The sequence below is a fragment of the Mauremys reevesii genome, linkage group 10 (assembly GCF_016161935.1).
Source record: "Mauremys reevesii isolate NIE-2019 linkage group 10, ASM1616193v1, whole genome shotgun sequence".
Taxonomy (NCBI): Eukaryota; Metazoa; Chordata; order Testudines; family Geoemydidae; genus Mauremys; species Mauremys reevesii.
In genome coordinates this window covers 2035011-2050163 of record NC_052632.1, presented here as the reverse complement: position 1 = coordinate 2050163, position 15153 = coordinate 2035011, and the positions used below count along the sequence as shown (strand labels likewise).

The 15153-nt window shown below is 42.4% G+C and overlaps 1 protein-coding gene across 2 annotated transcripts in view; it reads right to left on the bottom strand.

Annotated features, from left to right (window-relative positions):
• The window catches only part of GOLM2 (golgi membrane protein 2), a 31160-nt gene extending 19438 nt beyond the window's left edge, over positions 1-11722 (bottom strand). For both annotated transcript variants that reach the window (XM_039491974.1, XM_039491975.1), the window contains exons 1-4: positions 11054-11722; positions 5562-5616; positions 2577-2679; positions 176-266 (exon numbers count right to left, since the gene is read on the bottom strand). In XM_039491974.1, the coding sequence (XP_039347908.1) occupies positions 176-266; positions 2577-2679; positions 5562-5616; positions 11054-11380 (576 nt within the window). In that variant the 5' untranslated portion in view covers positions 11381-11722. The remainder of the gene's footprint in view (positions 1-175; positions 267-2576; positions 2680-5561; positions 5617-11053) is intronic.
• Between the last annotated feature and the right edge of the window lie 3431 nt (positions 11723-15153).

Here is a 15153-nt window from a genome sequence, read left to right as displayed (position 1 = left end):
TCTAGCACGCAAACAAAATAAAAAAAGAAAAAAAAGTACAAGGTAACATTTTGGTGAACCCAAGCCAGTGTCCCAGACATCCAAACTAGTTCTGATTTTATCGCTCAAGATGATTAAATCCTTCTCTTGAAACAAAAACTTCACTATTTCAACAGTATTTTTAGCCACTATTTACCTTTTGTTCTTGTACAACTTGGTCCACTAACTTCTTTATATTTTCTTCATGTTGCATTCTCATGTCTTTGATTTGTTGTACACACTGCAAACTTAATAGGAAGCACATTAACAGTTACACATTTGATTTGGATTATACCAAGTCTCCCATAATTGCTTGGGAGAAAAAAAAATGGACTGGCACAAGAAGCCTGAGGATTAGAAACTGGGATAGCACAGAAAATACCAAGGTTTCGAGGTGGGGTGAGCAGAAAGGTCTGTGACCAGTAGGGCACACTCCCTTACAGGCCTGGAAAAGAACCCAAAATTCCTGAGTCTCACCATTCCTCTGCCATCAGCAAATATCTGTGAAACTCATGAGTAAAGTGTCTCATCCTCTTCAGTGCCCATCCTCAGAAAGGATGGCAAACTACTACTACTACCACCAGATACTCTGTTGGCTCTAGTAACAGGGTCTGTTCAGTGAATCTAAAGATTCTAACAATGCTGATGAACTATGTGGGTGTCAATATGATGCAATAGGATGGTATGTTTTGTCAGATTAAAAAAAAATCTAGGAAAAAGAAAAACACAAAACTATAGTAAAAATATTAAGGGTGCAGAGTAAAGCACTCAAGTTAGGAAATGCCAGACCTAGGGTACTATGCAAACAATGTGATCATAATTAAAGACAATCATAATACACACGCACAAGACGACCAAATTACAGTTGCACAGGCAACCTTAATTATGGCCTTTCTTAAGTTCTGAGTGTTTGAATTTGAACCTTAATGTTTTTAATACAGTTTATGTGTACAGAGTATACATATAAAATATTACTAATTCTATACTGAGAAGAGAATCTGTGCAAGAGTTTCATATTAGTTTATAATAGAAAAGCCAGTGGTCAGTAAACTGATTTTGAATACAGCTTCAGAAACTCTTTCATTTAAACAAAGTAGCTTTCCACAATGTCACCCACATGAATTCTCTATTCTTCTTGAAATCACTAATTCTTATCTTCAGAGAAATAACATTTATAATAACTTATATATTGAGTTTATTTACTCAACATAGCTTTTGCATCTGAAATGTATAATTAAGGTATTTAAATATTTTTGGATAAGTTTCAGAACTGATCACGGAAACATAATTTTACAACTTGTAGGAATTTAACAGTATGTTTAAGAATGCCCTAGATGAAAAGCCCATAAATTTGGTTAAAATATCAGCAAATTACTGTTAAACTGCAGTCCACAAGGACACACAGTATTAGGATTTCGCTAATTATTAGAAATTTGTTCAAGTTAAAAGGAACCAGGATACAATGCAGTACATTCCTTCCTGTGCAGGTGTATTGGCTGAATAAACAGCTATGCTAAGTTAGTTTTAATGTGTTCCATTCCATATAATGTTTATTTATGGGCACACAACGAACAAGTAAAGGGCTATCATCTCAAAACGAGAGAGTTGCTTGGCTTACCCCATTAGGCTTTCAGGAGCTAAACCCAGGGTGGTTATGTCTGCCTCCATCTACCCTCTGTATTTTCTCTCTTGTAAGGCTTGAGTTGACAGAGAGGAAGGTAGTATCTTATGTGCTAGCCACAGCCAATTAATACTGATGACAAAAGAGCATGATATCACAGCAGCTTCAAGAAGGAACGGTGGAGCACATGAACAAATATGAAAGTAACAGACCCTTAAACCTATTTTTAAAAATAGTTTTTAGGCCTAGAAATGAACCAAGGATGGTTCACAAATTAAGGAGTTTGGGGATAAAATGTGAAGAGGTAGTAGCCCTGCAAAGCTTTAATTTTCTACTCTGTGTGTTTTGTCCTGAAAGCTTCCCAATACACATACTTTTAACCAAACACCTTATAAAGTGTCCTTCCAGAAGTTTTAAGCTTTTTCTCAATGTTACTGAGTCTCACCCTTCCCTACAGTATGTGGGGGAAAGAACTGCTTCCTAAAAATTGATTTTTCTTCCAAATTTATGGCAGACATTTCAAGTTCATTTCAGCCCAAGCACAGTATTTTTACCTCAATTCCAATCAAATAAATTTGTCATGAAGACCTTGATAAACATACCCTAAACACTCCAATAACCCACAGTTTGATTAAATATAGTTCTTTTATTGTCTCAATTCGTACTTAAATCATATATTGTCTCAAGTCAAACTGAATAAAAAGCACAATTCTGGGAAGTCACATTTCTCTAGAGACGTTCCCACTCCCAACAAAACACAAACGCCAGAAAATAAAGGTTTACATTAGAAATCCTGACAGCTTCTTTGATTTGTCAGCTATCTATTGATTAAGGTCTATTTGAGGATTAAAGATCTATTTGACTAGTTTGTGGAATTCACATTTATGGGAACTGTACACAAATCTGTGGTTATTACAAACACTCAAAAGCATCATACCTCTCATACTCCAGCCTCTTCACAAGGCGAGTATTGTTCTTCTTGTACTCATGAAGCTGGTCCTCTTGACGAATGAACTCCTGGCGTAATTCTGCTAGTTGTTCTAGGCCAAATTGCACAAATCAAAGTGAGTAGAAAAATACCTCCCCTTTAATCCCTTTTACCATTGATGTTCTTATATGAAAAATGCACATTTTCAAATCTTTCTGATCTCTACCGTATTTATTGATTCCCCACCCCCCACGGAGTCTTAAAATATTGTATAGCCACACAATACGCCAAATAAGTAAACTAGAAATCAATTCATACACATTTATTTTGAAGCCAAGAATACTACTTGTGACCTTTCAGGATAATATATGGTAAAAATTTAACTCTCTTCATTCCAAAGGGCTATATGATGCATCTACTTGTCAGAAATAATTTCATATTCATCTCCTAATATACACTATATTATCTCCTAATATATCGCCTTGTTTTGAAAAATATAGCAATATAAATGGAAACCTCTCTCTATAGGGTCAGCAATTTACACTATATGCACACACACACATCATCCTTAGCATACAGCAGACATTCTGTGCTTCTACTCCAAGAGATTTTTTTAAAGGATACATTATACTTTTACATCTATCTACATTAACATTTAACATACACTTTAGTTTTCAAAACAGTTACTTTAGAAGTTTCTCCTCCCTGCTGCTTCGGGTGTAAATGTGAGATTTAAAATGCCTACTCATATTTATTGATATTAATTACTCTTAATTGCTTTAAACAGAAAACCAAGATACTAAGCAAGGTAGGAGTCAACATTACTAGGGCCCTACCAAATTCACAGTCCATTTTCATCAATTTCACAGCCAGACAGTTTTAAAATTGATCAATTTCACAATTTCTGCTGTTAACATCTGAAATTTCACTGTATTGTAACCATGAGGGTCCCAACCCAAAAGGTACCTGGAAGTCGGTCTGATCTCCCCTCCGCTCTCACCCTCCCCCGCAGCTGCCATGCAAGAGAAGGACAAGTCCTGTCTCTTCCCAGCCCAGCAGGGACTCTCAGCTAGCAGCTCCCTGGCTGGGGTGCTTCCAGGAGCAGGAGGATGTTGGGACCAACCTCCACAAATCTCCTCCAGCTGCAGAAACCTCCGGGGCTGGAGCTTCCTGCAGCAGGGGAGGCACTCCGAGGTTGGTCTGATCTCCCCCTGAGAGCAAGACTGACTGTGAAGGAGAAGGAGAAGTCCTCTCCCTCCCCAACCCAGCTGGGACTTGCAAGTAGGAGCCCCATGAATGGAGAACTCCAAGCAGCAAAGGGGAGATCAGATTTCACAAGGAAAGGCTTATTTCATGGTCAGTGACACATTTTTCATGGCCATGAAATTGGTAGGGTCCTAAACATTGCAGCTATGTGCCTGCATGTTGTAATCTTCCCAATACAGCCCAGGAGAAGGAAGAGAGACCCTAGATCAGTAGTCTCCAACCTTTTTATGCCCAAGATCACTTTTTAAGGGGTACAAGCTCTGGGAGGGAGTTCAAGTACAGGAGGGGGCTCCGAGCTAGTGCAGAGTAGTGGGGTGCAGGAGGGGGTACAAGGTGCTGGCTCTGGGAAGGCCATCAGGGCTGGGGGGGGGGGTATGGGATGCTGGCTCTGGGAGTGGGGGCAGGGCTGGGGCAGGTGTGCAGGAGGGGGTACATGTGCTGGCTCTGGGAAGGCCATCAGGGCTGGGGTTAGGGTGCAGGAGGGGGTACAGGATGCTGGCTCTGGGAGGGAGGTCAGGGCTGGGGCAGGGGTTGGAGTGCAGGAGGGGGTACATGTGCTGGCTCTGGGTGGGGAGTCTGTATTGGGGCTTGGGGTGCAGGAGGGGGTACGGGGTGATGGCTCCAGGAGGGGGGCTCAGGGCTGGGTGCAGCCTCCCACCAGGCAGCACTTACATCTGGTGGCTCCCAGTTGGTGGTGTTGTGTGGCTGCCACCAAGACAGGCTCCCTGCCTACCCCAGCCCCAAGCGCCCCTGTGGCCCACGTTGCTCACCGCGCTGCCCCTCTCTGCAAGCACCGCCCCCACAGCTCCCCGTCCCTGGCCAATGGGAGCTGCAAGGGCGGTGCTTGCAGAGAGAGGCAGCGTGCGGCAGGAGACCCCTGCCCCCTCCCACTCATGCTGGCTGCTTCCAGAAGTGGCGTGGGGCTGGGGCAATCAGGGAGCCTGCTACAGCAGTGGCCCCGCTCTGCCACTCAAGATTGCGATTGACGGAGAAATACTCTAGGATTGACCAGTTGATCACGATCGACCGGTTGGTGACCATTGTCCTAGATGGATTTTACGGTCCTTTTCCATTTCTATAATTTTCTACGTTATGCAGGAGTCATAATCTCTCTCCCCCACACTCCTTGAGTCGTAATTTTTACCTCAATAGACAAATTACTTAATACTAATTTAAACAACAAGGAGGCCAGTGGCACCTTTAAGTCTTAACAGATTTATTTGGGCATAAGCTTTCGTGGGTAAAAAACTCACTTCTTCAGATGCATGGAGTGAAAATTACAGATGCAGGCATTATTATACTGACACATGAAGAGAAGGTAGTTATCTTACAAACAGACAACCAGTGTTGATATTACTGGTACCTAGAATATTACCCAAAATCATTTTCAAGCTGAAATGTAATGTATTTTGGAAAAGTTTGGAATAGGATTATTCATTCCCTTAAAAATTTTTTTTTGCTAGAATGTATCCTCTCCCTCCACTGCATAACATGAAAAGGCTGATATGGAAATCCATCCAGCCCTTATTAACTAAACCAGATAATGAATTACAATGTTTTATAAAACTTCTGTAGTTGAAGGACGCAAGTTGTCACTTGTTAATACGCCAGCATCAGACATACTCTAGATTTTTCTTTCAGCATGCACTCCTCAATACCTAGGGAATTCTGAAAGATTTAGTGTTAGTATGCTATTCTCACACGATGTGTAAGTAGGAAGTTCCTTACCTTTTAAACGATGTATGTCTGCCATCTGATACGATATGTTGTTCTGTAGTTTGATCTGCAAAGAAAGACGTTTATTTATTCTAAAAGATGTAAATATATATTTACACCTGAATAAACTAAGAGTATTTGAACACATTTTGATTTGACAATTAAGTAAAAGTGTAATTTTATAAACTTGTGTGAACTGCTTTCAGAATCACAGATGGAAGGTGCTGCAAGTAAAATCAATCATACATTTCCTTTACAAGTTAAGTCCCTACGTTTTGCTTAGATAGGTTTAGCTAAACCTACCTTTAATAGAAATATTTTCCGGAAACTAACAAAGCTAAAGTAAATATATTTATGTTTAAACCTATCATTTGTAATATTAAGGTTGCATTGTGGTACTACAGGAAAACAAACTGAACATACTAGTCACAATTTCACTGTCCAAGCCTAAGTACTGCAAAGTAAACAGTATTAATACTGAAAAATCATTTAAAAATGTTTCAGTTGTACTAAAGTGAGAAGCAATGGCAAGACAGCTAAGAATATTTGCTGTAAACAATACTTTTAAAATGAAAACATGTCTTTAAGAGATCTACCTCAGCTCTGATGGAGCCAGACTTGTATGAAGGCTTTTTTGATTAGATATTTTTATTACGTAAAAGCACTAGCAATTACAACCAATGAGAACAAATGCAAAGCTAAGTGTAAAGAATATAAAGCCATTATCATGCCAAAATACTTTATATTTCTTTATTTTTTCATACAACGAAGCAACCAAAGCAAAGAGAAAAAATGCTAGAAGTGAGGGAACAATGTCTCGAACCAAAGAAACACCATGCAGAGCCAAGGAATTATGTCAAAAACTGACCTCTGCACAGTTAGTTTTTGAAAGAAATTTGTCTCTGTTGGGGTCATACGTATTCCCCAGTATGGCTTCTGGACTGTTAAGTCTAACTAAACATTAGAATTCAATTATCTTCCCTTTTAAAAGTAGCCACAATTTATTTATAGTTACTTTTAAAATTGTACAATATGGACACACCCCTTTGCTTTGGGGAAAAAAAGGGACACTAGACATTTCAGTCCCCCGCCCCCCCTACTTTCTGAGGTTTTAATATCTTTGAATCAGACATATGGAATACCTGTTTTTTAAAAAAAGCTACATCTGCTCTCAGGTCTTAAGATGCACTAAGATTTCCTTGACCTGCAATTTTAATAGGATTATTCATCCCCTAAAAAAAAAAAAATCAATCTTCATGGAAGTCCCTTATATTGGAAGCCTTACTGCTGCTGCTCTTTCCTTCTGCTGACCCACCTTGTTCTACCCTTCTGCAAAATACTTGAGCTATAGACAATTTGAGAGAAGACTCTTTCCTCATGTTGGAAAATAATTTGAGAGAGGTATAAATATTCCCACCATCCCTTTCCTTCTTAATTGAATTCCCCAAAACATTTTTTTTTTAAATAATGAAATAGCCCATAGCCGAGAGCTTAACTAAAGGCAAATATCCATAGTGTGGAGGGAAACTGCTTCTCTCCCCTTCACGGACTCTGTTTCACCTACACTTACGAAGGAAGACATGGAGGGAGCACAGTTCTCTCATCTGCATGCCTTATGCCGACTAGTGCTATTTGCGCTGTTCTGAAACAAACTCTGTTCACAAAAGCAAGAAATGGGACTTTTCAGAAAAACAGTTGTGGAGGAGCACAAAATTCTGTTGTCTTTGCTACTTAAAGTTAATAAATGAAAGCAACAAAGGCAAAGCCCTGGGGCTTTCTGGAATAATTTACATGTAGGGCTGCACTTCTGTTACTGTGTGAAGAACTACAATAGTTCTTCTTACATGGAAGAGAACAGGCTAAGAAAAAGAAAGTTGCAACCCCCTTTGTCTTGCCATGTCACAAGCAGTTTGGAAATATGTCCATTGATGATGTATATCCTTGCTATAGCCCTTAAATATGCTTTTTTTGGGGGTGGGGCGGGAGGGTGTTGAGCAATTATCCTACTGCAATATTCCAAAACTCACTTGCTTTTCATAGTTGTGGACCTTAAAAAAGTGGCTATAAATGCCGTCTGTTGTCTTCCCAGTGCAGATTTTGGCACTAGTATTGTGTTAACCAACATTATTTCCAAATCAGTGCCTACTGGAGAGTTTTAAGCTGTGCTGGAAAACACCCGTCAGATTCACCTGTCTCTCAGAAACATACAATGCAGTTTTTGTCTCCATTGGGCTTGCCACGTCAGACACTTTGGTAAATATTTAAACATTATACATTGAGAACTGTCCATAGTGTGGGTTTATTGGCAGTGGGAGCTCTCATATAGTGCTGCATAGCTGTCATGCCACATTTACACGAATTCCACTGTACATTTAAAAATTATCTACAAACATTTGTTTTAAAAGGGTCAAACTTCATGCTGTTCCTCTGGATCTAGGCAGCATGGTTTTGCAGTATTTGATTTTTGAGTTCTATGTTTCTGCCATACTACTGTTATTTGAGAGAGATTTTAATGACAGCTGTCAGTAAAACACCTCTAAAGTGAAGAAGAGGGTTCTGTATTGGACCTCATTCTTTGCCATGAACTTTTTCTATTAAGGCTTTAAATAGAGGCAACAAACATTGATTTTAGGAAGTAACAAAATGTTTCTCATTACAATAAAACTATATTGATATGTTAACATTGGAGAACTAAATCTTAATGTCCTTTTTATCTATAATTTTAAGTTAAAATGAGTCCTTGGGAAAGTGCTTAAAAGCACTACTTTGTGTGCTTACTGATAATATCTAGGCCCTAAGGCTTCTGGATTTGGGTGATGCACAGTAAAAATTCCAAACAAAAATGCTTTAATGTGCTCCTTTCAACAAGAGCCAACTGACATTCTAATCACAAGCAAAATAATGAGACTCATAAGTTTGAATCTCTCGTTACACGCATTATGTCAAAGCTGGTAGGCTCAGCCGGTGGCATACTCCCCTCTCCCCATTTTGTATGAAGAAATGTACAGGATGCAGAATTAAAAGGATCCACTAAAACTTGGTGAGTTAGATTCTATGTTGTTTGGAATAAATGGAAGTGTTATGAAAAGTAGGTATTTTATAGAATACCTTCCTCTATAGAGGTGCTATCTTAAAAATAATAATACAGCTAAAGATCCATAGACTTCCAATTGTTAAAATTCATCTCTTTTTAATTAAGTATAGGTGGAAAAAAAAATCTCAAACCACAATGAAGTGTTCATAAGCCTTTTCAAGTGGGAAAATAGCTTTAGACCTCCCTGCAGAAGACACTTAAAAAAAAAAAAAGAGTTTAAAACCAGTTCTGTTACAAGCAAGTCATATCATTTAACCCAAATCACTACCAGTTTAACATGGAGTGCTCCCAGTAGTTTTATAGTTGCCAGTTATAACAATGTACTAATGAAGAGTTCTTTACTCTACCACAGATTCTGTGTAAATTAGTTGTAGTACTGTATCTCTATCTGAATATGTAAATTCAAGATGACTATAGTTAGCTAAAATCCAAGCAGCAGACTTAGGGTTATGATCTGAAGTAGTACAAAAGAAACTTAAATATGCCTAATACTGTACATGCTGTTATTGCATGGCTTTTAAAAGCCAAATGTTTAAGAGTAAAAAAAAAGTAATAAGCCAAGCATTTTAGAATATAAGACAGTCTCTTAGTTAGCATCATAGCAATATTTAGAGAGAGCTGTCCAAGTAGGATGAATTTGATGAAGTTTACACACACAAAAACTCACCACTTGATTTCACTGAAATTGTAATAAAAACCTCAACAAAAAAGCTGAAGTTTGGAAAATTTCAGCCAGCTGTAACTTATAAATCACTACCAAAAACACACACACACACACACACACACCCCACCTACCTACCTACCTAGGTACTGTACAACTGTAGTTTTCCAACTGCCTTACGGGTCACAATTTTCAATTGATTTTAGTATCCCCGTAGAACATACTTTTAGTAATTAATCAAACACAAACAGCAGCAAGTCAAATGCAGCAGTATGATTTTTTCATTATTTGTTTTTCAGAGAGATAATATCAACTTCTAAAAATACATACTTAATCACACTGTGTCTATTTTCTAACCACTCAAAAGTTAATTCTCAGCAAATACTGAATGATTGGTTTTCCCAATCTCCTCAATGGCAAGATCTGAATAGCTCATTCATTGCTGCAGTGAGAAATAATGCAAATAATGATTTCACTATATAGACAGACCAAAATATGCAGTGATGCCATTTAAGAAGCGAAATTTGTAGTGCTCTCCCACCATATTTCCTGCTAATCGGAATAAGATAAATTTTTCATTTAAACAGCAATTATCCCATGTCTAAGTAGGATAGTTTTTAAAACCAACAACCTTGACAGTTCTTATTTCAGCAGGTCAGTCAAATTCCACTCACAAAACTACACCATCACACTTTATATCACGCTATTTGATGATATTTTGTTGCAAAAATTCATTAAATGTGTGATGTGAATCACAAAGAAAGGCATCCAAAAAAGCAGTAAAAAATTCACTTACACAATATTTCCTTAAATTCTATTACAAAAAATAGTAATTAAAAGTACAAACTGTTCAACCACAACATGATCCCCAACTACATTAAAAAAAAAAACCACACTGGACTTACTATCATACACAGGGTTTCTTACAAAATTAAATCACATCACTGATCTCAAACTATTACCACATCTTTAGTTTCTTACTATTAAAAAGAGCTGCTTGTTTAACACAGCTTGGCAAAGTTGTCATGAAAATTTACCAGCACTAGCACAAAATCTATTCATGCACGGTTTCCCATGACAAACCAAATGGAAAATATTATTTTGCAAAGTTAGTTCAAAATATCCCTACAGAGCTGACTAACACAACACCCGCCATGACTGATTTTAGCCAGGAACTTATGAAAGAAAAAGGAATTTTGATTTTTTGAAAGATCAAAAATACAACTTTCTATACAAAGAGTTTTGCAAGATAAAGTGGTCAAGAAAAGTGCACAGGCAGGCAGGTACTACCTTGGCTTTTCAATGTTCTGTGTAAAGAAGTCACATTACCCATTAAGCCAGAGTAGAACAGTCATTCCCTAGCTTTTAAAGCTTCAGATGTCTTTTTCATTAGTCAGAATAGATCAGATGGAAGAAAAAAGTTCAAGAAAAAAAATGCGCTGACCTGCAGCATATTAACGCGCTTCCAAGGTTACAGTCAAATAGCCAATATCCCACACTGGGTAAAGCCTTAAGTTTGTTTCTTGTCCCCATTCAATCATCCCTCAGGAGCTGCAAAATGTCAGGATGACAAACTCACTAGTCCTAGAAGAGGCACCAACAGTAACTCCCAAACTCAGCCCCTGAGGTGTGTTATTTCTCTAGATTGGGCACTAGAGAGGCTCTGGCCCAGAGAGCAGAAAGGCGGCACTGCAGGAAGTAGAGAGGAACTCTCGCTTTCAGGGCTACGTTTCACACCCACCCCTTTACCTTGCTGTCCTCGCACTTGGTGGCCTGGCTGTCCTTGGCTTGCAGCTGGCTGCTCAGGTGTCTGTAGTCCGCCTCCTTCTGCTCCAGCTGCTTCTGCTGGGAGTCCACCCGGACCATGAGGTCCGAGTTCCTCTTCTCCAGCCGCCCGCGGGTCACCTCGTCGCGCTTGGCCTGGACCTGCAGCCCGGCCAGCTCCTCCTGCAGCAGGGCCTGGCGGGACGCGGCGCCCCAGTAGTTGAAGGCGAGGATGGCGATCAGCACCAGCAGCGCCATGAAGACGAAGGACGGGAGTCGGCCGCCCCTCCTGTTGGCCCCGAACCCCACCATGGGGGAGGCCGGGGGGCTTCACCCGCGCGCGCCTCCGCCCACGCCTGAGGGGAGAAGCCGCGAAGCGCCCCGCAAGGCGGGGCGGGGCCGGGGGAGGCTCCTCAGGACCCGGCGGAACGGGGGCGGCTCCTCGGGGCACAGGGGAAGCTGCGAGCGGGGCCGCCGCGGCGGGAAGCGAAGGGCACCGAGGGGGGCGGAGCAGGGGCGAGAGATCTCGCTGCGACAGAAGGGACCCCGAGCACCGTCCCGCCCCGCACGGGAGAACCGCTACCGGCCCCGCGGCCACCCTCACCTCCCCCGCCGGTCCCGGGCCCCGGCCGGCGGCTCCAGGGCAGGCCCTGCCACTTCCGCCTTACCGCGTCTCGCGAGAAAGCCCCCCCCCCGCTCTCGCGAGAGCCCAACTGCCGCGGGCGCCATTTTGGGCTGGCGGGAGGAGTTGGCTGGTTCCCCTCAGGCACAGGCGGCCTTTGCCGCTCAGCCGGGCCGCGGGAGCGTGTCGCGTGTGGGGCCCTCCCTGCTGGGCCGGGCCTGGCCGGGGGGTCCGCTCACGCCGGATGTGCGGGGCTGGTCGGGGGCCAGGCATCAAATGTGAAGAGTCGGGACGGGGGGGGCAATAGGAGCCTGTATACGGAAAAGACCCAAACTCGGGACTGTCCCTATAACATCGGGAGCTCTTGCCACCCTGGGGCTGGCAGCCCGAGGGGAGCAGCCGTCACTGCCCTGGCTAGGCACAGCCTCGGCACGGGCCGAGGGATGAGTGTCGGACACCGGGGCAAAGACAAGAGCAGCGAGCTCCTCAGTAGCCCTGCGGGGCAGACAGGCCCTTGGGGTCTCAGGGCACAGCCAGCAGATCCACCTGCAGGAAACTGCCTGGCTCTCTAACAAGGGCCATGACAAGAGACTAGACAAAGGACTCATGGAGCGAGAGCAAAGCGTTGTCTTGGGTCAAAAACTGTCTAGGAGACAAAGCAAAGACTAGGATGAAATGGTCGATTTTCATCATGGCTAAAGATTAACAGCAGGGTGCCTCCGGGTTCCTTAATGCAGGGGGTCTCAACAGTTTTTGGTGGCCTCGAAGTGCGGCCACCAACTCTTGCTGGGGGCCGTGCTGACAATTTTTCCTAAAATACTTAAATAACTAGGAAAACATATATGCTCATACACATTTCCAAATCCTTGCAAATTTATTGAATCGTTTTGCAGACTCAATAATAAAAATAATGTACAGTTGTCTCTCCTCTTTACAGGACTTAATCAGAATAGAAACACAAATAAGGTGCTCTGCAGGTTCTTGTCTTTTTTGTTGTTGCTTTTCCTTTTTTTGGTTGCTTTTTTAAAAAGACTTGCTAGCTAGTAAGTTTGCTGTTGTGAAAAGTGATATTAACAAACATACAAATATCACTTTTCACAGCACCAGACGTACTCAGTCCTGGCAATCCTGGAGACAAATTAAGCCTTGGATGAGGAGGTTGGTAGGGGGGAAGTGGGGGACGGGGGAATGCATGACAGGCCGGCAGAGGCAGCGGAGGCCAGGGGCAATGGGGGGTGAGACCCGCAGCTGGGGGTTGGAGCCCCATGGCCGGAGCCTGCTACTCCAGGGCTGGAGCGCAACCCTACATCTCCAGGAAGGTGGGGAACTTACTAGCTGCCTCCTCCTCCAGCATTTGTGTCTCCAGAAAGGGGTAGGGTCCAACCCCTGCTGGTGGCCCTCGGGGAGGGACCACTGCTCCCCTGCCCTCATCACTGCCCGGGGCGGGGGGAGGCTGTGGCCGCAAGAAAAGCCCCTGGTGGCTGCATTTGAGAAATGCTGCCTTAATGGGCCCAGTGCTGTTTAATAGTATTAAATATCCTAAAGGGGGGTGAGTAGTGAGGTAGCAAAATCTGTAGATGGCACAAACTTATTTAGGTTAATAAGGACCAGAGGAGATTTTGAGGAATTTCAGAGGGATCCAACCATATCATGTGAACAGGCAATGTAATGGCAAGTATAATTTACATTAAAGGGAAAATTTAAATCAGCCATGCACATAATGAATTTCTTATTTAATTGTATCAACTCAGGAAATGGGATTGTAGACAACTCACTGAAGACTTCAGCTCAGTGTGCAACTGGGGTCAAAAAAGCAAACAAGATGTTAGGAATGGGTGGGAGAATAGTACAGAAAATATTGTAATGCCATTATATAAAGCAACCATGCAGCTTCATGTGGAATACTTTGTGCAGTACTGGTCACCTTATCTCAAAAAAGATCTGGTAGAGAAGGGTGATGAGAATGATTAGGGGGCCCTGGAGAAACTCTCATGAATACAGACTGAAAAGATTGGGATTATTGGAAAGAAGAGGAATAAGAGTAGACAAAATATGCAATATTTCTTTGCGTTGGTCTTCACTGCAGAGGATGAGAGTGATTCCCAGATCTGGCACTGCACATGTGCACTGGCGTGTTAAACAACAGGAACCGGAGAGAAGGAGTCCATCCTGCTTTGGGAGCCTCTCCTTGGGTTTACTGAAGGCTGCAGATTGGGGTTAAAATGGATTCAGCCTTCTGAGGACAAAGGAGAGATCTTCAATGGGTACCCGCAGAGGATGTGTCTCTTAGGGGGCTAGAGGAGAGAAGAAGCTGTTGTTTTTCCATTCCTACAGACCTACGGTGTTTGATTATTTACCATGGTCACTAGGGCCATTATTTAGGCAAGTCCCTGTGGTTGGTGTATTGGTGCTTCCACCATTGGGTCAGTGGCTGGTTAACGAACCTCACTGGTCTTTTAAATTCTTATTTCATTTTTTATGCCCTGGCTCCCACCCTAAGATGTCTCAACTTTTAAATAAATGTTCTGCCAGGGAAACCACACCTGTTCTTTACCTGAGAGGGATATATGTCTCCTGTGTCACAAGCTGCCCAAGTAGCCCAGTCTCTGAGGGTAGAGTAACTTGTTTTTATAAAGACACTGACTCTTGGATTGTTCTCTCTCCCAGCTGCAGTGTAGACACGCCCAGTATGGGATCAGTAGAGTGACTGACAGGAACCAGAGTGGTCCCAGCAGAAGAAGATAGTTTCTTAGATTCAATCATGGCAGTCTTCTCATTGTGAAAGTCCTGCAGAGACTGATACAAGACTTCTCTGAAAATCTTCTTGCTCTTTAAGTGGAGTGGCAAAAGGCTTCTCTCCCCATCGCTAGCTACAGGCATTTATACCAGTGAATTTATTGGTGAGCAGGAAGAAGTTCAGTGACTGCATACCAGGAGGCATCATATAAAAACTTTGATTCAGGCTCTCTTAATCTGCTTGAGACTGTTGGGGAATCAGAATCAAGACTTGGAGCAGCTAATATTTTGAACAGAAGGTGTTGGCAGAAATAGCAGAGATGGTCATAGTGACTGGCTCATGGCTCTTCTTGAAATTAGACTCCATCTTTCTGTCAGAAGGCTTCGTAAGAGAGGTTGCTGTCAGAACAGTCCTTAAGGGAGACTATTCCCTCCACTGGAAGAGCCCACCTTTTGGCTGATGAGGTGACTACCCAGGAAATATGAGGGAGAGATCCCCAAGTCTTGTATCAGCACTGGGGAGCCAATAAAAGGAGTGCATCACCGTGGAAATGACAGAGCTGGCTTTGGTTTGTCTTTTGGCTTCTTCCCTAATTTCTCAGGATATTTTCATGGTATAGGAAGCAGATGAGGCAGGGAGTGTTTTTCTAAACCTTGAAAAGTGCCTTCCTAGAGACTCGCAGGTAGAGGGCTCTGGGCATAGTGTTTATGAGGGCGCTGAAGTCTT